The following is a 22,192-nucleotide window of genomic DNA, read 5'->3' as shown; positions in this document are numbered from 1 at the left end:
AACAAAAACACATGCAGCAAGAGCACATACTGCAAAGCTCAGCAAATTAGCTTAAATTCTACAGTAGATTTTTAAACAATACCTGAAACAGAACATTATTAGGACACAAGGGTATGCAAAAGGATATGCACCAAGTATTCAAACCAAGCAAATTAACATCATACTAGGAGTCTTTGCATTTATACAATCTTAACTGTATTATCATAACATTTGTCTATGAAGCACAGGAGTAGTGTAAGCACATACCTCTGCTTGCAAAATTAAGCACAACACCACAAACAACCAATCCACATCAATTCTAACTGCATCCCATTCGCTCATATGAACGCTTAACTTCCTCATTGCTAAGCATTTTCTTTCTAAACAAAAGTAATTTGCCAGTCAGGATGCCAGACTCAAGCAGTTTTAATCTGTCTATGTGTATCACTGACCGTTTCCTCTCAGAATCTCTTCATGCGATCTGAACTGTCACATCATTCTATGCAATCTGAACCAACAGTAGCAGGGGCAGGACTGAATCCCTGACTCTGGACTGATTGGACTAGAGAAAGTTTGAAAAAACAATAACAACAACCCCAATACAGCCCATCAAACAGTCCAAAGACAGCGCTCGGAACAGGTAAAAGACTTGAAACAATATCATTCACACCAGTCACATTTTGTACTAAGATTGAACCAAAATTCTAGAAGCTTGGCTTATACTGCATTTCGAAAGCAACCAGTTTGAGGTGGAAAAATTGCACATTTCTAGTTTTCCAAGTGGAAAGTTCTAGTGACACAAACAGCTGGTTCAATTTCAAACAATCCCCAAACCAAAGAAAAACAGTAATGCAAGCCTTCCGAAGACCTTGCCACAAAGACTGAAGTCAGGGAATGTGGTGCCACCTACCTGCTCTGGTAGTTTTTGGGTCAAGTAATAGGCTTTTTTTGCTTTCTCAGCAGTCAGCAACTCCACAGGCGGCTTGTTTTTTTCCTTCATTACAGTGTTCAGGCTAGATATCACAAGAGTTAAAATTATTAGTCAAAGGAACTAACTAATCAAGCCAGAGATTGGTTAATACCCTTTAGTTACCTAGAGCAAAAATTGTTTATTTCAGTGATAGCAAAAAAAAAAAAAAAAAAAAAAAACAATTTACAGATAAAACATTAATGAAGATCAGGCAAAGAATGCGTAACATTACAGTATTGAAACAAAATGCCCCAAGTTGGGGTGGGCAAATCTTTTGGCTTAAGAGAGTGATCTGACCCAGAAATATACAAATATTTAATAATTCATAATCAAATACGGATAATACAACTTTGCTTGAAATCCAGCCTGTTTTTAAAAATAGTTGATCAGTCCATTGTCTGGAGAATTCAATCTCTGTATTATTTTTACCCAAACACAAAATTTATTTAATGTAAACTTAATTTAAACTACCACAGGGACATACAATTCTCCTGCTTCTTTATCTTTATCTTTAAACCTGTAAATTATTAGCTAAATTAGCTTGTAAGAGCTCCATAATAAAGATATGGCATTTCTTTTGTGCTATCACAAAATGGAATGTGAAAAATTGTTATGAGCATCACAAGTAGTGCTAGTTAAAATGGGGTGGACATTTTTTTAATGAAATGTTGCATCATCCCTATTTCTGCTATCAGTGAATAATGCATAGGTTTAGAGGATTCATCAAGGAAAAACTGTTTACTTTTTATCGGTTATAAAATAAACTCTTTCAATTAATTCTTCTTTCACTAAAACTAGGTCTATAGAAAACCACTACCGTCACTGTAGGCTAGCCATCCTAGGAATTTGGTAAAAATAATCATTCTTACCAGTGGTGCGATTCAAATTTTTTTACTACCGGTTCTGTGGGCGTGGCTTGATGGGCGTGGCAAGGGAAGGATACTGTAAAATCTCCATTCCCTCCCCACTCCAGGGGAAGGTTACAGGGGAAGGTTAACCCCAATCAGCTGGGACTCGGGAAGCAGAGAATAGATGGGGGTGGGGCCAGTCATAGGTGGTATTTACCGATTCTCTGAACTACTCAAAATTTCCACTACCGGTTCTCCAGAACAGGTCAGAATCTGCTGAATACCACCTCTGATTCTTACCCAGCATCCAACTCATACACTATCTTAAAGACTAGCAAACCTTTTATTGCTTAAATGTTCCTAGATCACAGTCCATTTAATCAGATACATGAAGTATTGCCTTAAAAAAAAGTTATTTTACATATATTTATTGGTTGGGTTTATATCCTTCCTTTCCTCCAGAAGCAAAATACAGCATACACAATGGTCCCTCCTCCAATTTTTTCCCCATAACAACAATTATGTGGGATTAAATTTTATCCTTAACTGCGATTTCAGAAAGGTAACTGTAAGAAAAACCGATTGGTCCCAAATCAACAATTAAGCTTCCATGGCTAAAGACAGACTTAATTCAGGGTCTCTTCTTCCTACTTCAGTACTTGAGCCTTAGAGGTAAGAAAGAGTAAAGGCAAAAGAAGCCTAAAACAACAATGATTGCCTACAGACAGTACCCCTTATTTATAGCTTTCAGAAGGCTTTAACCAGATGTTTTCAAATCCTTCCTAGAAATGTTTTTCTAAGGCTCTAAGTATATTGACGTACACATGATACAGTGTGACAGCAAAATATACATAGCTAGATGAGTAGTGCCGGGCTGAATCAAACATCCCACTCTGAAAGAAGTGCTTTATTTCCATCTCTGATTTTTCTTTCTGAACTTGCAATCTGACCTGGTTGTGGAGCTGCTGGCACTTCCGGTAGGTGAAGCCACATCTTCTGCATTAGGCAACTGAAAGCCAGCCAAGTTAAGGGCATCCCGGACCATTTGGCCTTTGATGCTCACATCAAGAGGAGAATTCGAATGAAGGCTGCAGGAAAAAATAGGCATGTTTTTGGAAATTTGTTTAATAGGCTCGTCTTCTTTTTTTTTTGACTTTCACATTCAGGATAGCTGTCCATGCAAATTATAAGCTCAAATCAAAGTGAGGAAAAAAAATGACAAAGGGATAATCAATTCAAAATTACACAGTAATATTGTTTCAGGAAAGTTACATCATAACCAGTCTTTTATTCACCATCTAACTCTCCCATACAGTGCTCCTTAATCTCTCCTTTCACTTAATTCCTTCTCATTAAAAAGTTGGAGCAGTAAACAACCTCTTAACACTACAAAGACTTCACAGTGAAAAAAAAATCAGCAAACACTTATGGAACAGACTGGAGACTATGGATAGCATCCACATTGCAATAAATATTGCAATTGAAATTGAATTGAAATATGGCAAACAAAGCCTGCACTGGATGGTGCATAAAGCACAGGTTACCTAGGGGAAATGTTGACTTCCAGGATCCATGGCTTAAGGTTCTCATCCAGCATAACATCAAACCCAAACAGCTCATGGCAGCAATAAGGACGCCGCACATACATCTTCACAAGGTTGATTATGTAGGGCTCTGACCTGAAATGTAAAAAGATACTCTGTTAATCAAGAAAGAAAAATCAGCCTGCAGGGAGGCCATTTTTCAGGACCTGCTATATTATGAATCACTTATCTATGTATGTAGAACAAGTCACTCCCAAAACCAAAGTGTCTTTTTCTTGTGGGTGAGATGATGATCTCATTGAATGGGTTTTCATGGATCTCCTCTTAATTCACACCACTAAGATTACGATGGGACAATATCAGTTAACTTCAATAAACTAAAAGTACAGTGTGATCGTTTGAGCCCTGAAGATAAGATGAATTATGTCAACAGATCCATGTGCTCATAAGCAAGTCTCAACAGATAGCTATTTAATTGAAAGGCTGGGAAAAAAAGACAAAAAGGAGGGAGAAGAACATCCCATGACTTACGCAATGATGGTTTTGACAACAATATCTTTTATCTTCTCCCAAATAGCTTCACTATCAACTCCTTTCTGAGTCAAATAGTTCCAAAGTGCCTTCAGTGCCCTGTATAGATAGAGCATAGCATGTAAACAAATAAACATTACACCAAATGAAATCATTACCTTAGATTTCCATTGTTAATTGGGGGGGGGGGAAGGCAATATAGTCCATACCCTACTGAATAAAAGACAGAGTTCACCTCTTGCCTATCAACAAAAAGATCACTCAGTACTATTGAGATGAAGCAGCAGCTGCTGCTCAGAGGCCTCAAACAACAGAATGCCCGTAACATACTTCTCCTTCATGTCTCCTGACACTCACCACTTATGGCCCTGGCATGCAGTTTCATCTGCATTAGACTTGTATTCTACGTTTTTCTTGTTGATGCTATAATTTGTTAAGTGCATGTACTTGTTGTTGAGACTTTTCATAGAAGAAGAGTACCTGCAGTGAACATAATAAAAGGTAATAGAACTGGTTTAAAATACTCATTTAGTGTCAGGATTGACTACTGAGAAAAAGATTGCCTACGGCCCTACAGCCATAGCTACATAGTAGTACCAATTACAGGTAGACTTCAACTTACAAGCAATCACTTAGCAACCCAAGTTACAATGAACCTCCCCAAGTCTTCACATGACTCAGTTTTGAAGTTACAACTGCTGCAGTGCCCCTATGGTCACGTAAACAAAACTGTTTTGACAAGCCCCCTTTTACAACCGACCACAGAAATACTGCAGCACTCCCCACCCACCCCCGTCCCAGGCCTGCTTCCCATTCCACTGGATCACACCTCCTCCCTGCCACCTACCCTTGTCACTGATCATTCATTTACTTTTTATTGTTGATTTCCTTCTGGAAGCAGCCGGCAGCCTTCCTACACAGTGGAACTTGGAGGTTGAGTGGCTCTACCCAGAAATTGATTGCAGTTGCTCTGAAATGGCACCTGCTTCTGGAATGGAGCCACACAGCCTGCAGGGCTGCCAAGGGGCGGCAGGCCTGCTTTCCTTCCTACCGTGATCTCCATTGCAGCTACTCCCTTGCTATGGGACATAGAGGGGTGAGAAGTAGGCCCAAGGCCTTAGGGATCCCTGAGGGACAGGTAGAAGAGCACAACGTGCCTCAGGGGTGGGGGAGACCTTGGAATCCCAAGGCCTCTCACACCTCTGAGGGACCCCATGCTCCACTTAATAACCACATCAAGCAGAACAGGGATGGGGGTTGTTAAGCAAGGTGATCAAATGGGCTCCTTGCTTAACTGTCACAACTCGTGACCATGATGGGCGGGCTCCATTGTGGCCATAAGAGATAAGCCATAAGTGATAGATATCTGTAATAGGTATTTAATGCTCATTGTTTATGTGAAGAACTGTGGGAAATGGTGGCCATCCTGAACTAGAACTATCAGCATCTCTCACCGTTGCTCATGCTAGCTGGTAGTTCAGCAATATTTAGAGAACCGCAAACTTCCCATATTTGGCTTAAATCAAGATATGGCTACAGAATGCCACATGCTCTGAATAACAGGTGGCTATTTTAAAAAAAAGAATATATTATATTAATCCGCAATTAAGGAACTGAGAAAGGTAATTTTAGATCATGTTCCAGCATGTTGCAATCCTGGTCATCTTACTTATGTTTTTCGCAATCCTTTTACAGGAAACCAATTCCTGAGGAACTTACTTGCAGCTGGCAAAACGAACAAGTCCATCTTTGAACAAGTAGACACGTAGGGGATCATAGCAGGTCACGTAAACATAAATCCTTAGGTCAAACTTACTTCCACCAATGAGGTAGGGTTTATGTATATATCTGGTAGAGGAAAAGAGACAGCGTGCTACAAGGAAGCTCATTCCAGAAGAACAAGCCTTAAGACTGTCACTATATTTCATTCTTTACCATCACTGAGAGAACTGAAAGTTGGCTTCTCTCCTATAGCATTTGAGACACCCCTGATTAAATTTTCAGAAAATACCATTCCACATCACAGAAAAACATAATCTCCAAGCTAATTTCAGAAGACACTTTGGTGCACTAACAATAGCCATTCCATGAGTGCTTTGCTTTTTCACTGAAGGCAAAAGAAACCATCTTCACAGAACAATATGGATTTTACAGTTGCAGGAAACATGTTCGATATATATGTCTCCTTGATGTAGCCTATTACCTCATTTGCAGGAGAAGGGGGAATCACTTCACCACAGGTTGTAAGGAAAATCTGGCTTACCTTTGCACCAGTAATGGTCTACGCTTGGGCAACTGGCTCCATTTATGGATGACTTGTATTCCAATGCCTCTAGCAGAAGCTGGCTAAGAGAGAGAAAGAGAGAGAAGTACATAACCATACACTGTTATGCTGCAGTTCAAAACTGAAAAATCAGGGGGGGGGGAATCTGGAAATCTAACAACAGTACACAAAAATAAAGAGTCAAGTCTCCCTCATATTAGACCCAACTCCTGATGACTACACAGACATGTTCATGATTTGTTAGCAACAACATAGAAACCGCTCCTACTTACTTCCAGAAAGTTTTTTTAACTTCTCAGTGTAGTCTAGAGTTTTGGGTTTTCCTGGTGGTTTCCCATCTATGGACTAATTAAGTGTAAACTTGCTTAGGTTTTCTGAGACCAGCCAAGATCCATTACATGCTGCCACATGCAAGTACCCTTATGTTTATACTGCTGGTCCTAAATAAATTCCTAGTGCAATCTTCAAATAATTTAACATTATTTTTTAAAAAGTGTATATAGTTTGTTTCAGTGATGAAAGCAGATGCAATAGAAAAACAATGTAAAATGGCTGCATGAGTAGGCGTTGCATTATCCCATAATCCCAGTACAACAGCTTTGGGAAACCTTTGGGGATCACTGGATAATTAGCTGGGTAGCCTGTATAATCTAAAACCTATGCGGCTGCAGTTATTCTACACTATATAACCTAGTTAGTACAAATGCACAACTTTAAGAATAAGCATAAATTTAAGAAAAACTTTAGAAAATGGAGAACAAGGCATCAAATACCCTTAAAAATATGGAGAGGGGGAAGTGTTAAAAGCAGGCTTTGCATGTCACTAAGTGCTCAAAAGTCAGCATTTGTTTAATATTTTACAACTATCCTGTCTCTTTCCATTGTGATGCTCACCTTTCTTTTTTTACATGCTTAAGGTCTAATCTCTTCACTAACAACATTCAACACTGTAACCCAATCACTAACATACATAAAGAAATCTATCAAGTGCAAATCCTAGACAGAATGTGGAGCAGAAGTTTGCATGCTGGGATAAGGCAGGGAGCCACATAGTTGGACCAAAGCAAAAAGCTGAAAGAGCATGCCCTATCCATATTTGAATCAGACCATCTCTGCACCCTCACCGGCTTCACAATCCATTTCTGACGACCCGCACAATCTTCCCAAGCTTTCCTGAGCAGCTTGATATCTTGAGGGAGGATGAAAGACTGGGGCAGAAAGTTGAACTCCTTTTTCCCAAAGCGCACTTGCATTTTGGACACATTTCTCCACAGACGGTCTTTCCGACCAATTTGGAATGAGCCAGGAAAGTGGTTCAACTGTAGATAGGAAATGAGGAGGAATAACAGAGTAAGAAGGCCCCAGTCACCTCTGGCTGGTACCATCTCCCCAAATTCTGTTACATTTGTTTGAATACCATTTGTACAAGCCCAAATCTATGAATTGCATCTCCTACAGATAGAGACCATTGCTGGTACATCTATCACAATGGTTGAATTCACAAAAGGCATTAAGCCTAGCCAGCGGCTTAACCCAACCATAATAAATTAATTTTGAATCTGCCAATGCACATCTGGTTATCCTAACCAGATCAAGTCCCATCATTCTGGGGGCTACAGAATCTCTGTCCACTTCCTCCAGCCCTGCTCAGGACAGGCAGTCCTCAGATTGCAATGGCAATTGGGACTGGAATTTCCATTGCTAAGCGATGTGGGTAAAAAGCACAATGTCACATGACTGCATCGCTTAGCAATAGCAATTCCAGCAGTCCCAGTTGCTGTTGTATCCATAGGACTGCACAGGTCATTAAGCAAGGACATCATATGATCATGATGCCAGACAAGGTGGGAGTCCCAGCAAGCAGGCCAGTGGGTGAGAGCTATGGGCAGTTGGTTGCACACCACAAGCAGGAGCTAGAGCATGGGGAGTGGGTGCTGCAGGCAGGCACTATGGAGTGCAGGCAGATAAGTAAGTACTACAGGTGGGTGGGCACTGGAGGCAGGCACTACAGAGTGTAGACGAAAAAGCAGCAGGAATGGGAACCACTTGCGATCTCTTGCCAGCTTCCCCATTGACTTTGCTTGTGGGAAGCCAGCAGGGAAGGTCGCAAATGGTGATTACATGACTGCAGGGACACTGCAATGGCCACATCTTCGAGGACCAATCATAAGTTCCCCTTGTTCAGTGCTATCATAACTTTGAATAGTTGCTGAACAAGTAGTCATAACTCAAAGATTACCTGTATCCCATGAGCTCTCTACAAGATTGTACTTGGCAAGGGGTTCATTATATCAATGGTCTCTTCCCTACTGGCCGGTCAGACTGCAGTAGAAATAGTTTGAATATTGCAGCCAATCAGTGCTTGGAACACGTGTACTGGGCTGACAAACCTTGGTACAGTACTGGATTTCATAACCAAGCAATTTACATTCCAGCTGCTTCAAACCTCCATCTGACTTCTTGAAGGACTAATGGGAAACTTTTGGAAACCACAGGCGACTGAGGTTTAGGTTTCCACAACAGTTACACAGATGAAGAGAACCTGATCATTGTTGTTCAAGCTGCCCTTCATCTATTCCAATATTTAATGGGTTACAGGATTCACACACTGGACCCTTAAATGTCTTTGTTAAGCACACTGTGTGAACCAATTATTACACCATGAAGACTTGTAGGCCTCTTTTAAAAGTGCAGCCATTAAGAACAACCCATGAAGAGGGGTGGGAAATACTACAGCAAAAATCTGGCTGTATGGAAAGGTTTTCTGCAGGACAGGGAGGACTAGAGAGAAGATGTAAGAAATTACACCTTCTGTCTCTACACTGAATTTTGTTGTTCTACATATTCATGTGCGCTCTGATCATATCACATACCTTCTGGTGTTCTTTGACAATTCTGAAGCCAGGTGACTTCATATGATGGCCCCAGCAGCCCAGCCAGTCATTATTTCCTATGGGCAATTATGAGAAAATTATCTGAACAAAAAAAAAAAATCACTTTTTCTATACTATGCTCAGATAATTTAAATATAATACTTTCCAATTTATGAAATATAAATTTGGAATATTTTCCCGCTTCCACCTGATCCAAGAACATTTTCATATTATAACAAAATTATAACACAGCAGCATAGCCAATGCCACGTGACAATTATGTTTGTTTTCTAACAGATTCCCACTTCTTATCTAACTATGTCCATTGAAAAGGGCCATTAGAACTCTGTATTATTGCACACAGAGCACTGGTTAATCAGTCAGTATATATATACCAAGTATGACAAGAATTGCTAAATCATGGAAAACTTACTTCATTTTTGAACCTCCTTTTATTCTTTTATTTAATCTCTTTTCCAGCTGTTTTAATCCCACAACATATGGTAGCATATGGTTTGAAGTTGAATACAAAACATCAGAATCTTGGGGCAGAAATACTCCAACAAAAACTGACCAAAGGGATACAGTTAGGCAGAACAAACTGAAAGCTTCCTTAACACTTGGACAAGAGCTGTGCAACAGCCACAATTAGAACACTACGTGAGTGAAATCTAAATTCTTAAAAATTACATGTTTTTAACCAACGTTATCCCACAGTAACTCTATGGAATTTTGCAAATTCATGTAACTTGGGAGAAAGATTCCATGAAATTGGAATGACCCACAAATCATTCCCAGCTTGAAGAAGACTCACTTCTGCTGATTTTGAAATGGGACCTGGCGATCGTTTGCTTCACAATGTTTGGAGTCACTGTACTCATTTTCCATCGCAGCATCTTCCTCTGTTCCCAAGGAAGCTTCTCCACTAAGAAGTAGATCACCAAAACAAAACTATCAAACCCAAGAAATACCCATTTCTCAAAAATCAATTTGCCATGAAGAAAACAGCAGGAAATGTCTTGGAGAAAATAGCCTTTTGTCATGGAGTAAAGAGACCAAAACTATAAAATGGAGGAGATGCCCTTCAAAGAATTTCCATTGCATACTGTATCTAAAGTCTAATGGTTCTCAGTCTTAGAAGCAGAGTGAGAGAGGGGAGGGGGGGAGAGGGAGAGAGAGAAAGAGAGATTGGAATGTAACATTTCCTCTTTTCCTAGAATAGATAAGATATCTCTAGCAATGAATCATTAGAATCATTTGTAACCTGGGAGAGGGGAATAGAGAAGAAATAGCTGCCAGATCATGCCAATCTGTTTAGAAAAGACTATTTTATTCTCTCTCATCTGTTATGCTAAATTCCCTACTCTCTATTCCCCAACCTGCATGCAATTCACAATGTCCTGAACTTTCCACAAACAAATCATTCTCTTGCCAATTCTTACATTAATTGGATATTTGTAAAAGATACCAGTTTATACTGCTCGTGTTAATTCACTGGGCCTTGGAAAATCTGCTTGGAGTTTGGCAATCAACCCAAACTTTAGACCAGAGTGCACGAGCTCTTTCTGGTAATAAAAGAGCTACACCACAATTGTGGGCTTTCCTATCTAGCGCCAATTCTCTGGAACCAAATGACTGCATAACAAAATTTGAAAAGGCAATTTTAAAAAATGGCTTTTGTGAAATTAATCTCAATATTGATCACAAAATTGTTTTAATACTTAGGAGCTACTTAGGAGGTTACTAAGGCCCTGCATTTTAACAATCATCTTAAACTGGATTATAATGTGTTACTGTATTATTTTCTGAAACCCTCTACATTCTCTGTTGTGGGTCAGATTACCGGGACTGGGTTATGAGGAGGCAGAATACTGAGAAAGAGTAGAAAGTGGACCACACAAAGAGATATTGCTGCCATAGCAAGAAGCATGTACAAAAGTAGCATTTAGGATGGGCTGCTGTGATGACTATGAAAACACCCAGGCTTAGCAGAGCAAAACACAAATGTGCCCATTACTGCTGCAAATAAATCTGTGACTTATTCAGCCTATCTTGGGACAGGATCAAGGAGGAGAATAAAATGACTCCATTTTCTGGGCTTGGTAAATGCATATAAGAATTAGCATTCCTAGCAGCATTCGCTTCAGTGTTCTCAGGAATCTATAGCTCCACCTATGTAAGCATATATAGAATTAAATATCCCTCTCCTCTTCATCTTATTACTCTGTTGTAAGCTCCGATCTTTACACCACCATCAATATCTTTGGCCCCAAATACTACTTGCAATGGATTCACCTTACCTCTCTCATCCCGGGTTCCAAAATATATGGTAGAAGACACACTGGGGAAGAGGCTTTGTGTAAGAGCTGGCTTGATAATTCGCTCTTGGCCCTCAAGTGGAGGCACTAATCCCTCAACACAAGTCCTAAAAAAAGAAACAGATTTTGCCTAATTATATGGCTACAACAGAAAAGAAGCCAAAATATATACTACCGGTAAGCAGTCTTGGGAAAGCCAGCAGTACAATATCTTTCTTCCGTTCCTGTTGCTAGTCGACAGAGTTTTATTTAATTGCCATGGCCTTTAACTAACATTAATCAAAAATGTGAGTTTTGTTTTGGCTGAGAAGTACTGGGTTAGAAAACAAAGGAATCTAAGCAATTTTTCAACCCATCTACTTAGCAGCCCCATTTTTTTTTTTTGTGAAAACACAACTTGTTTAAGTTGAGATTCAGCAAGTAAACAAAACATGCACGTATCCATCATTTGGGTTTATCTAAGTCCGGATCGGGTACATGGATAAGTTCACGAAATCAAGTTTAACTCAGATACTCTTCATTTACTATTATGGACTGAAAGCAGAATAATTCATGTCTGGCACTAACCTAGATATGACAGCAACAGAACCATTGGCAGATAAACTGGATGATGAGGAACCATCTGATTCACCTGAAATGAAAAAGAACATTAATTCACACTGGCCAGCTTTGATACAGTTGATTAAAGGCAATTTGGGCTTTGAATAAAAGAAAATAATTTACTCAGTACCGCATCAGAATACATCATTAAAATGCAAATCAAGCCTGCACATTATTTTCTTTAGAGCACAACTAATTAGATATTGCAAGAAAGAAATCTTCACAAGTAGATCAAATTATCTACACTTTAAAGATAAACTCAAGCTAGTGGTAATTATGGCCGTAACGTATCTCATTAATTCTTTTATTAATTTCTGCCTCTCTTATTATATTATGGATTAATATGTATGTGATATCCAACTGTAAAGATTACTATTATGATGATAATAATTTTAACTTTTTATTAGATCTCAGTTGTTCTGAAATCTTAGTAATTAGAATCTGTAGTCCTTGGATATAATCAGTACATCAACATTCTTATTTCTCTGGCTTATCACATTATTAAAAGTTTACACTCAAAAGAAGGAACATAAATAAACATTAATGACCTTCCCCATCTTCCTCTTCTCCTTCCTCATCCTGACTGCAAGCATCTTCCAAGCCATCCGGAAGTTCTTCTTCCACATCTTCTACTTCTGCTTGATCTAGCAGGGGAAGATTGACGACAGATCTACAATACAAAGATTTATTGTGACCAAGTGAAACCTTCTGAGTAGTTTATATTTATTCCTGTAATCCGGTTAATGAAGAAAACTAAAACAATTCCATCTCAGTGGCCTGAATAATTCCCAGACAAGAGCAAATGAAGTTAGGGCATTCCCCCCACTCAAAAGACCACCTTCTCCTCCCATGGCTGCTATTTATTTACAAGGTAGAATTAAGTATGTAACATATCATATTCTCAGGATTAGATGCAGTTTCACCTATCTGTCCATTTTCTATACTGATATAAATTCCTCAAAACAAAACATACACCAAAAGATACAGTAGAACCCAATACTGTACCTGGGTTTAAATTAGGACACCATTCTGCAATCTAGTACCCTCTAGGATGACCTGACATTAAAATTCCTAGAAATACGGGATGTGTAGCCCCAACTTAATAGGGAGCACTAGGTTGGGTTGTGAGACACACATGTAACAATAACAGAAATGGGATATTATAGACCAGGGGTGTCAAACTCGCGTCGTCACATTGTCATCACATGATGTATCACAACTTTTTCGCTTTCACTAAAATGAGGATGGGTGTGGCCAGCATGTGAAGCATCCGGCCTGTGGGCCGCGAGTTTGACACCCCTGTTATAGACCCTGTTTTCATCCAGCATCATGCAGTAAAGAGAAACATCCAATACAAATAATTGACAGCTTATAACAATCCTGAAAAAGAACACTATCCCTATATAACAAAGAGAAGGAGGCTACGATACTTACTCAGACTCTTTCATAGTAGTAGGCTGCCCCCACTTTGCTTCCATGCTTAACTGAAGAGTGGAAATTTTTGTTTCTACCTCAGAGATTGTCATTCGTGGGGACACTTCTGCTGTTATCACCTGTTCTGTGATGTTCACAGGGGTTGGGACCATTTGATTCAAGATGCTATGGTTCGGCATTTCGGAATTTGAGGTGAGGAAACGTGCGTCAATACGCTTAGTGCAGACATCGGCAACTTCTGTGCTTATAAGGCTGTGATGGCGGCTACCGGGTTCTAAATTCAGGGAGCTAGGAACTGGCACTTCCTTTGGGGTTATCTGGGCTACAATATGTGGTTTCCACCGATTGAACAGATTGGCATGGAAGCTGGCATTCATAAGGCAAGAGCTATCAATGCGGTGACCAAACTCACTGTAAGTACTAACTTTCCGGATACCGCTTGCTGTTAGTTTCCTCATGGCTTCTGTCAACCGTGCATCTTGTTCTTTCAGATTCTGGGATCTAGTCTCGCCATCCTCAAGGGGCCACAGTGATCGTTCTGATTTAAGAACCATGCCGTTGTGTACAGGTGAGCGAGGAGATTTGGCACAGGTTTGCTCAAAAGTTGAGTTGCTGTTTTTTCCAAGTTTCTTTTCAAGATTCATAGGGCAACCATCCCCATTTCCCCCAGAATGGGTCCAAGAAAATCCTGGAGGTCTTGACAATCCTTTCAGCTTCTTACTTTCTGGTGGTAGCGGTTGCTGCTGCTGCTGCTGCTGCTGCAAAGGCACTTTTGCACTAGCTGGCCTCAGGAAAGAGTTATTGTTTAGGACTGGTCTATATGCACTGGAGGCTTGCTTCCCTGAATTGAGGAGAAAACCCTTTGACACTGGATTGGAACGCTCCCCAGCTGTGCTTGGCATAAGAAATGGATCCACCGTGGAAGACGACATGGTGTTATTGAGGACAGAACGATAGATGGGAGGTGGGACACGAAGAGGTTTCTTCTCCAAGGTACTAGGCTGCAAGCAGATGGACTCAAGTTTCCGATAGGGCTTGTGTCTAAAGTAAGATCGTCGATAAAGTAGTGTGCTCCCAAGGAAGTTTGGGAGAGAATATGACTGAGCTGTAGGTGGGCTCAGGAGCACTGCCTCTCTACATAACGACTCTGGATATAAGAGGCGGGGATGCTGGGAAGAGATCCCTGAGTGGACTGAGCATTTGTCTTGCGAAGTGGTCACATGATTTTGTTCCAGCTGCCAAACAGGCTTCACCTGCTGCTTAGCAAGGTACCACGACTTGCTCTTGTGGAGCTTTGCTGTGAGCGGTGGCACTGACAGCCCTGGTGAAATGCCCACCTGGAACTTGCTTCTTTTTTTGAGGTTTAGGCTATAGGCTTCTGGCCCTGCTGAGGCCATGTAGAGCCATCCCACACCTTCAATGATCACAGCTTTTGAACAGGATTCGGTCAGAGCAGCATTTTTACTATGGCCAGCCTGAAAACAAAACAGCACAGATAATATGAAAATGTTGAGCTGATCAAGAGGAAAACATCAATGATGGCATCATTTTCATTGTTACGGTGATTAAGGAACAACCAAACCATGAACCAGTATCACAGGCTATTGTTCACAAAACTGAACATAAACATAAACATAAACATAAACATATTGCTGAAATAAATAGAAGTTTCAGGAAGGTTTTGGGAAAAAAAGTCAAAGTGTGCTTATTTCCATAAGACAATGTGCTGTAACATCTTCAATATTGTTTATGAGGTAAAACAACAACAACTGGCTTTCCCATTTCTAAGTATTTGATTCCTGGTTTCATATTCTGCCAGTCACAGTTTATCTATAACTTATTATTTTTATGACTTTTGAAAGACGGGTACTCAGTAATATGACAGTGGTTCCCAATTGATCAACATCAGCTCCAACATTTAGATGCTAATTATAAGCTCCATTCTCATATAACAAAGATGGGCTTTTAAAAAAACAATACCTGGTCATCTGAATATGCCACAAAGACGTTACTCAACAGGTAGTATTAAACTATGATAGATAAATTCAACTTTACATATCATGCTAAACTAACTCACATGATGGCTTAACATTTTGGTCAAGCCTAAAGTTCCTACCCTTGGCTAACCAGTCAATATTTCCTCTACGAAGTTGTTATGACACAGCTGGGATACAGCACATACGAGTGCAGTGTTTGTTCATTTGTAAAAAGGTAAATGTATATATTCAAGCAATATTAATCCTCTAATCTACTCTCACTATGCCTAACAAATATGTGATTTGAAAAATCAGAGATATCCCCAAAAGCATGTCCATATTGCATGAGAAGGCTCTACGTGCTGATAATTATTAGCTGACATTTTGATAATCAAAGCAGTATCAAAATGGGGCTAATTTTTCAGAATACTGTACTGTTGGCTAATGCATCTTCTTTAAACCAATTAGTCATCTCCTGCTTTTCCATTTGTTTGCACTTAGAGAAAAACTGATTCTAAGATTAACAATGACAGCCTGGATGTTCCTTCTGTGTGGATGCCTCCCGATGCAATGGCATGCAGCCCCTTGTATCAGGTGCCAAGAAAGGCAGAAGGAGGGAGGCATAAACAAAGTTAAATTCCATTCTCATAATTGCAGCTATCAATATGATGCAGCTAATGGAGATTAGCTGCTGTATTTTCTCTTTCACAGCTTCATTTTACCTGGTAATTTTTTAAGATGTTATAAATTAATAAATTTGTTGGAGAGATTCATCATAGCATATATATTAAAAGGAAGATACATATTGATATAGTGGAGTGTCTTCATATCTATTTCCGTATAAAACTGCTGCCCTTCAAGGTCTTTCAACAGACAAATAATCTTCAACACATAAAATATGGAAGGTCACTGGAGTCAAATCTTTTTCACAAAATATTGTATTGCCTCATTTCAGGAATCTTATCTCCATCAAAATTTAGCTTTTAAGTTCTTGTTGAAAAGAGCAACCTTTGATCTCATGATAGGCTTCAATAACCATCCCAAGCAAACTGCTTTTTATGTCAAAACAACTGTCAACACTAACATTCTAGAATAAGTTCTCTACTGGTTGCATACTACTGGAATGGGCTACATCTATTGACCTCTTCCAAAAGAGCCACTGAATAGCTCAATACATTACTCAGTAGAAGTCCCTTAAACCTCCAATTCCAAACCAATCAAGGTTTATTGGCCATCAGCCAAAAGCTTGCATACTTGAGAATAGTATGATTATAAGACTACAGGAATCAGACCAGAAGAGGGATATGGGAAAAGATACAATATAGAGTGTCTGAAAATAGATTTTAAAAATGACAGATTTATAAGAGTGATATGAAAAATGATATCAAAAACTGGATTTCCATATGAAATCACCTGATGTCTTAATAACTAAGGGGGCTATACAAATAATAAATCAGAAGAATACTTTGGAAAGCCTTCTTATTACACAAGGGACATGTTAAACTACTGAAACTGTTCCTGAAAGGAGACAAAGAAAAAATGATCAGAAATCAACTAATGGGATTAAAGATTAAACTTTTAAAAAGGAAATGGAAGGAATATAAAGCAGATTTATTTGACCAGGGTTAAAATATATATGTTGTGGTTTCTGGTAGCTATTAATAGATTTTTGTTTAATCAGGACTGAATGATGAAGCTTTAAAATTTGTTTAGAAATGGTGAAAGACTTGTTTTGCTTTATTTCTCAGAGAAAATGAGAATTTGGAATACAAAATAGATTTGATTAAAGTTAAAATATGTTACTACTTCTAGTAACTCTTAATAAATCTTCTGTTGATTAAGATTGAATGATGAGTTTTACCATTTGGTTATTGATTAGGGGGTAAGATATGGAAATATTTTTTTATTGTCTGGAAGAGGGGGGAGTCATCTTTTATACATCTTTTTTTTCTCTTTTTGCACTTTTTTCCTTCTTTCCTTTTTAAATCTTAATCTTTTATCTTTGTATTTGTAAACTTTAATAATTTAAAAAAAACTTCTGAAAACTTGTTTTCCATTTTGTACACATCATACTGAAAATGTAGATTTGTAATGGGTGTCAAAACAGAAGATGGAGATTAAATAAAAATTAGGCAGCCAGTAGATTAAAAATAGGCATTGTGTCTAATCATTTATGAATATGAACAAAAGGACTATCCATAAGAGGGAGATCACCTTTTTCAGGAAATTAAAGGTAGGAAATACTCCTAAACACTATTTGCAAACTTGGAATGTATTAAAAAAGAACTGAACAATTTTAAAGATATAATAATAACACAAGAAGGGGATGATTTGTAATTAATGGCGGGAAATTGTCTGTTTTACATTTTTATTTCTTTAAAGGAAATCACCTTTAAAATGTTTTGGTAGAAACAGATTTAAATCAAATTAAATTAAATTGGGTTAAATTAACTCTTCTAAAGGTATTAGCTAGTAACTCTTAATATCAATTATTAACTCTTCAGAAATTAACTCTCCTGAAGATATTAATTATTCCAATCTTAAATAGGTCCAGAGGGGTTTTATCACATTCCCCCATTTTCTTGTTCTGCAAATTATAGCAAAAACAGAGATGTCCCTCCCTAAGCATGATTCCTGAAATATTTCAGAAGGTAGTTGTAAAAGTTAGAGCTGTGGACTCCTTATACAAGGCTTTTGTTTAATTGGTGCCAAACAGTAGCACAGATAAAAAGGCTTGAACAAACAGCTTTTTTAAAGTGTGTACTCAATGATGCATTCTCCTAGATCCCAAAGATACCACTCTGCTCACATGACAAGCTACCAAAAGCACTGAATGCTGACTTAGACATATTGTTACCACATACAGTATATAGACAAAGCATTGTTACTGAACCTTATGACGGAGGACTACAATTACCACTCATAATCACATCTCTCTGCTCTTCTTCATCACTATTCCTTTAAGAATTTTCTGTTCTGTTGAAAACTGAGGGAGGAATGCATTTATTTTTGCCATTACCACTGCTTTCAGACCTCATGTTAAAATATTTTCCAAAATGTTGTTTTAAATTTCAACCTTCTTTAGGAGTAACTACTTCAATTCAGTTGCTCCTGCTTTCAAATTCATCCCAATCAGGTAGTTTTAATTTGGGATTCTGAGGATACCTCTGCTTACCAAGTTCTTCTATCTTTGTTAAGATCCTTCACTAAAATGATACATAAAATTCCATCACTACCCAAACCCCATTTTTTACAATACCACATGCTGGCCCTGCTATCACTATGATAAAATATAGCATATAAATTCATCTATCATTTTTGCATCTCTACCTATGTTTATGTAAAAGGAAAAGCTAAAAGGAAAGTAGTCCTCGACTTATAATTGTTTAAAAACAATTCAAAGTTCCTCAAAGCTGCAACCATCACACTATCCGTGCAGTCACACAATTGCAATTTGGGCACTTGGCAACCAGTTTGCATTTATGATGATTGCAACCACTTGTAGTCACATGATCACAATTTTGGATCTTCCTAGACAGCTTCTGACAAGCAAAATCAATGGGGGGACCTGGATTTGGTTAACAACCGCGTGATTCACTTAACAACCACAGTAAAAATGGCTAAAAATCAAGTCCAGACATGTGAACATTCACTTAATGAATGCACCATTTAGTGATCAAATTTCTGCTCCCAACTGTAGTCATAAGTCAAGAACTCCCTGTATTACATTTAACACCACAATAGAAATGCAGTACTGCCAAGGATTTAGTTGAGAATGAACAAGTCTATTAATCTTTATTTAGAAAACCAAAGATGTTACTCTAAATAAATATGCATAGTGCTAAGTAAGATTTCAGATGCCAAGCTACTGCACCAAGTATATCATTTCCTCAGTCTATCTTTGATCTATTCACAATTTGGTAAGATATCCATTCAAAAATGCTAAATACTTTTTGCATTTAAAGTATAAAATCCTATCAATATCTTCCTGTGCCTTTAGAAATAACGCTAAGACACTCTAACAAAACAATTTTTAAAGGGGAAAACCCTATCCTCTACATATTGTATCTTTTATCTAAGCTTTCAAAATAAATTAACCAGCCTCTTTTTGAAGCCTTCTCCCAAACAAGACAATATGAAATGTTCTCATTTTTTGACAAATGAGACACACACACACACACACACACACACACAGTAATTTCAGGTTTAGATTTGGGCTAATTTATTATGGGAATAAATCTGATTTGTCATCTATTATTCTCAGTCAAAACTACCCAGTAAGAATGTCACCAAGGAAAGTATAATCATCAGAAATGCTTACTGGACTTAAGATACTTCATATTTAAACCACCATAGTTGTGTAATGTGGAACTAGTAGCTCTTTAAAACATAAAACTAGTAGATCTTATTTTTTTCTGATGTTTAAAAAATATAAAATAAAAATACATTGATTACTTCTATTACCGTACTTCATTTACACATAAACAGGTGCTGTTTCTCTTCACATATCTGACTATGTTGTGACTTGATCTAAAATGATCTACAGGTAGTCCTGGAGTTACGATTATGATTAGGACCAGAATTTCCATTGCTATGTAAGGTGATTCTTAAGTGAGTTGTGCCTGATTTTACAACCTTTTTTTGCCATGGTTATTAAGTGAATCACTGCAGTTGTTAAATGAATCACATATTTTAAGCAAATCCAGCTTCCATTATTGACTCTGCTTGTTGAAGCCAGCTGAGAAAGTCACAAATGGTAATCACATGACCCGGAGACACTGCAACCATCATAAATATATGCTTGTTGCCAAATGCCCATATTTTGATCACATGACTGTGGGAATGCAATGACGATCATAAGTGTGAGTCCTCACACATTGGCCATAAGTCACTTTTCTCAGTGCCATTGTAACTTCGAACAATTGCTAAATGAACAAACGGTTGTAAGTGAGGACTACTTATAAAACGATTGAATACATACTACAATTAAACCAAAACCAACCAAGCCAAATTGTGGCTTTAGACAATATGTGCGTTCAATAACTTTCAGAAACATTGCCAGAAAAATAAAATTTTGCTGCTAATTTTAAACGGTGGAATGCTTTTTTTTAGTATGAACTAAAGGTAACACCTTTTTTTTTTCTTTTGGTACCTTCGAGTCTGTTTTGACTCTTGGCAAGTACCAGGAACAGTGCCTCCAGTTTTCCTAGCAAGGTTTTCGGAAGGCATTTGCCCTTGCCTTCTTCCTAGGACTGAGAGTGAGTGACTGGTCCAAGATCACCCAACTGAATTTGTACCTAAGGTAGGACTAGAACTTATAGTCCTCAAATCTCTAGCCTAGCACTGTAACCACAACACCAAAATAGCTCTAAAATCTCACTATACACAATACAGTGCCAATGTATTAAAAATTAATCTTCAACTGCTTGATAAGGCTGAGATTCTACTACAGAAAATAGAGAAAACATTAAAGATTATAGTTTGAATATTCCTATAAGTAGATAATGACAATGATAAGGTGGCAAAAACTGTTAGTTTGGAAAATGTTAGTTAAAGTAGCAGTTTCTGACCTTCTTAAAAGTCTATTAAAAAATCAGACATTTCAATTTCATGCTATGGTTTCCATTAACATACAAACCATTTATGTGAAAACCAAATTGTTTCCTGGTACTACTGTAAAATAAATAAAAAGTTGTAAACATTTAACATGTTCTAACTCGCCTTGACATCTATAACTCAAAAGAGTGAGTTAAAAAAAGTTAACACTATGAATTAACAGATGAATGAATTTTCTTCTAGGCTCAAGCAAAATGAAGGGCCTCTATAAACATCAAGATTCATTTCTTTTTTGATTTCTGTAAACCTTCTGCCTAGATGCTACCTTTTTAATAACATGAGCTGCACTCGTGGCCTATGAAATCTTTTCCTCAGAGAGGCCATCTGCCAACTATTGCTTTTAGCTATTACCTTAATGTGCTGCTTTAGAAGCAGTTGCATATGGCAGGAAAGACTTATCTTAATACAATAAATCGATTCACAAACACATTGCATTTTCCCCAGATTGAAGTTTCTAAACTAAGGAATATACCACCATAGACCAACTGCACAGAATTGAATCAGAAGAGCAGTGTTGCCTTAATATTGTGTCTAGTGACTTCTCAGATAATAAACAAGTAATAAAATTTGAACTTGAGACCTAATCAAACCAGTGTTATTTTCTTTCTGAAAGTACTACATATTGAATCCACTTTGACGGTGGAGACTTTTGATTAAGTGGAGATTTCCATTAGTAGAAGTTGGGGAAAGTGGGTTTTGCCAAGTCCTCTTTAATTTCGCACTCACCATTTACCTGCTCCAGATTTGAAACATGTCTCAGAAATGCTATTATTTCCAAGGTAAGCTGATTCTCTCCTTCAATGGTTTTGCATAAGGCTTGGTTTCCAGATCCTAACCATCCTGGTCATTTTCCTATAAACATTCTCTATTTTGACAACGTTCTTTAAATATGATGTCCATAACTGGATTAATTATGCCAGACACAGTCTGTTTACTAAAACGTAGAGGGGAATAATACTGTGATTTTGATACTATGGTTCTGTTAACGTAACTTAGAATTGCATTAACTTTCTCAATTCTTATTAGGCACCTACATTTTCCACGGTGGCCTAAAATATTGAGCTATGTCCCCAAATAAAACATTGCAGCTATTAACAAATAAAAATCAATGTCTGCCTCAATGACAAAAAAAAATATTAAAAACAAAGTAATGACCAAGAAAATATAGACAGAAAGTTCAGTCTCGATTTATCGAAGTACTGTACTTAGGCAAGTCATT

The 22,192-nt window shown here is 38.0% G+C and overlaps 1 protein-coding gene across 3 annotated transcripts in view; it reads right to left on the bottom strand.

Annotated features, from left to right (window-relative positions):
- TTLL4 (tubulin tyrosine ligase like 4) overlaps positions 1–22,192 on the bottom strand; it is a 29,708-nt gene that overhangs the window by 5,242 nt on the left and 2,274 nt on the right. For 2 of the 3 annotated variants that reach the window (XM_087881630.1, XM_034433749.3), the window contains exons 2-15: positions 13,382–14,856; positions 12,496–12,617; positions 11,915–11,978; positions 11,330–11,454; positions 9,844–9,954; positions 9,030–9,106; positions 7,281–7,475; positions 6,136–6,218; positions 5,592–5,720; positions 4,230–4,352; positions 3,873–3,971; positions 3,342–3,476; positions 2,748–2,885; positions 890–992 (exon numbers count right to left, since the gene is read on the bottom strand). In XM_087881630.1, the coding sequence (XP_087737756.1) occupies positions 890–992; positions 2,748–2,885; positions 3,342–3,476; positions 3,873–3,971; positions 4,230–4,352; positions 5,592–5,720; positions 6,136–6,218; positions 7,281–7,475; positions 9,030–9,106; positions 9,844–9,954; positions 11,330–11,454; positions 11,915–11,978; positions 12,496–12,617; positions 13,382–14,856 (2,979 nt within the window). Of the gene's footprint in view, positions 1–889; positions 993–2,747; positions 2,886–3,341; positions 3,477–3,872; positions 3,972–4,229; positions 4,353–5,591; positions 5,721–6,135; positions 6,219–7,280; positions 7,476–9,029; positions 9,107–9,843; positions 9,955–11,329; positions 11,455–11,914; positions 11,979–12,495; positions 12,618–13,381; positions 14,857–21,699; positions 21,788–22,192 lie in introns of those variants that run through there. The other variant, XM_034433750.3, reaches the window with a different exon arrangement.

The sequence above is a fragment of the Pantherophis guttatus genome, chromosome 1 (genome assembly GCF_059756535.1).
Source record: "Pantherophis guttatus breed Tessera chromosome 1, ASM5975653v1, whole genome shotgun sequence".
NCBI lineage: Eukaryota > Metazoa > Chordata > Lepidosauria > Squamata > Colubridae > Pantherophis > Pantherophis guttatus.
This window is presented reverse-complemented; position numbering and strand designations above follow the sequence as displayed.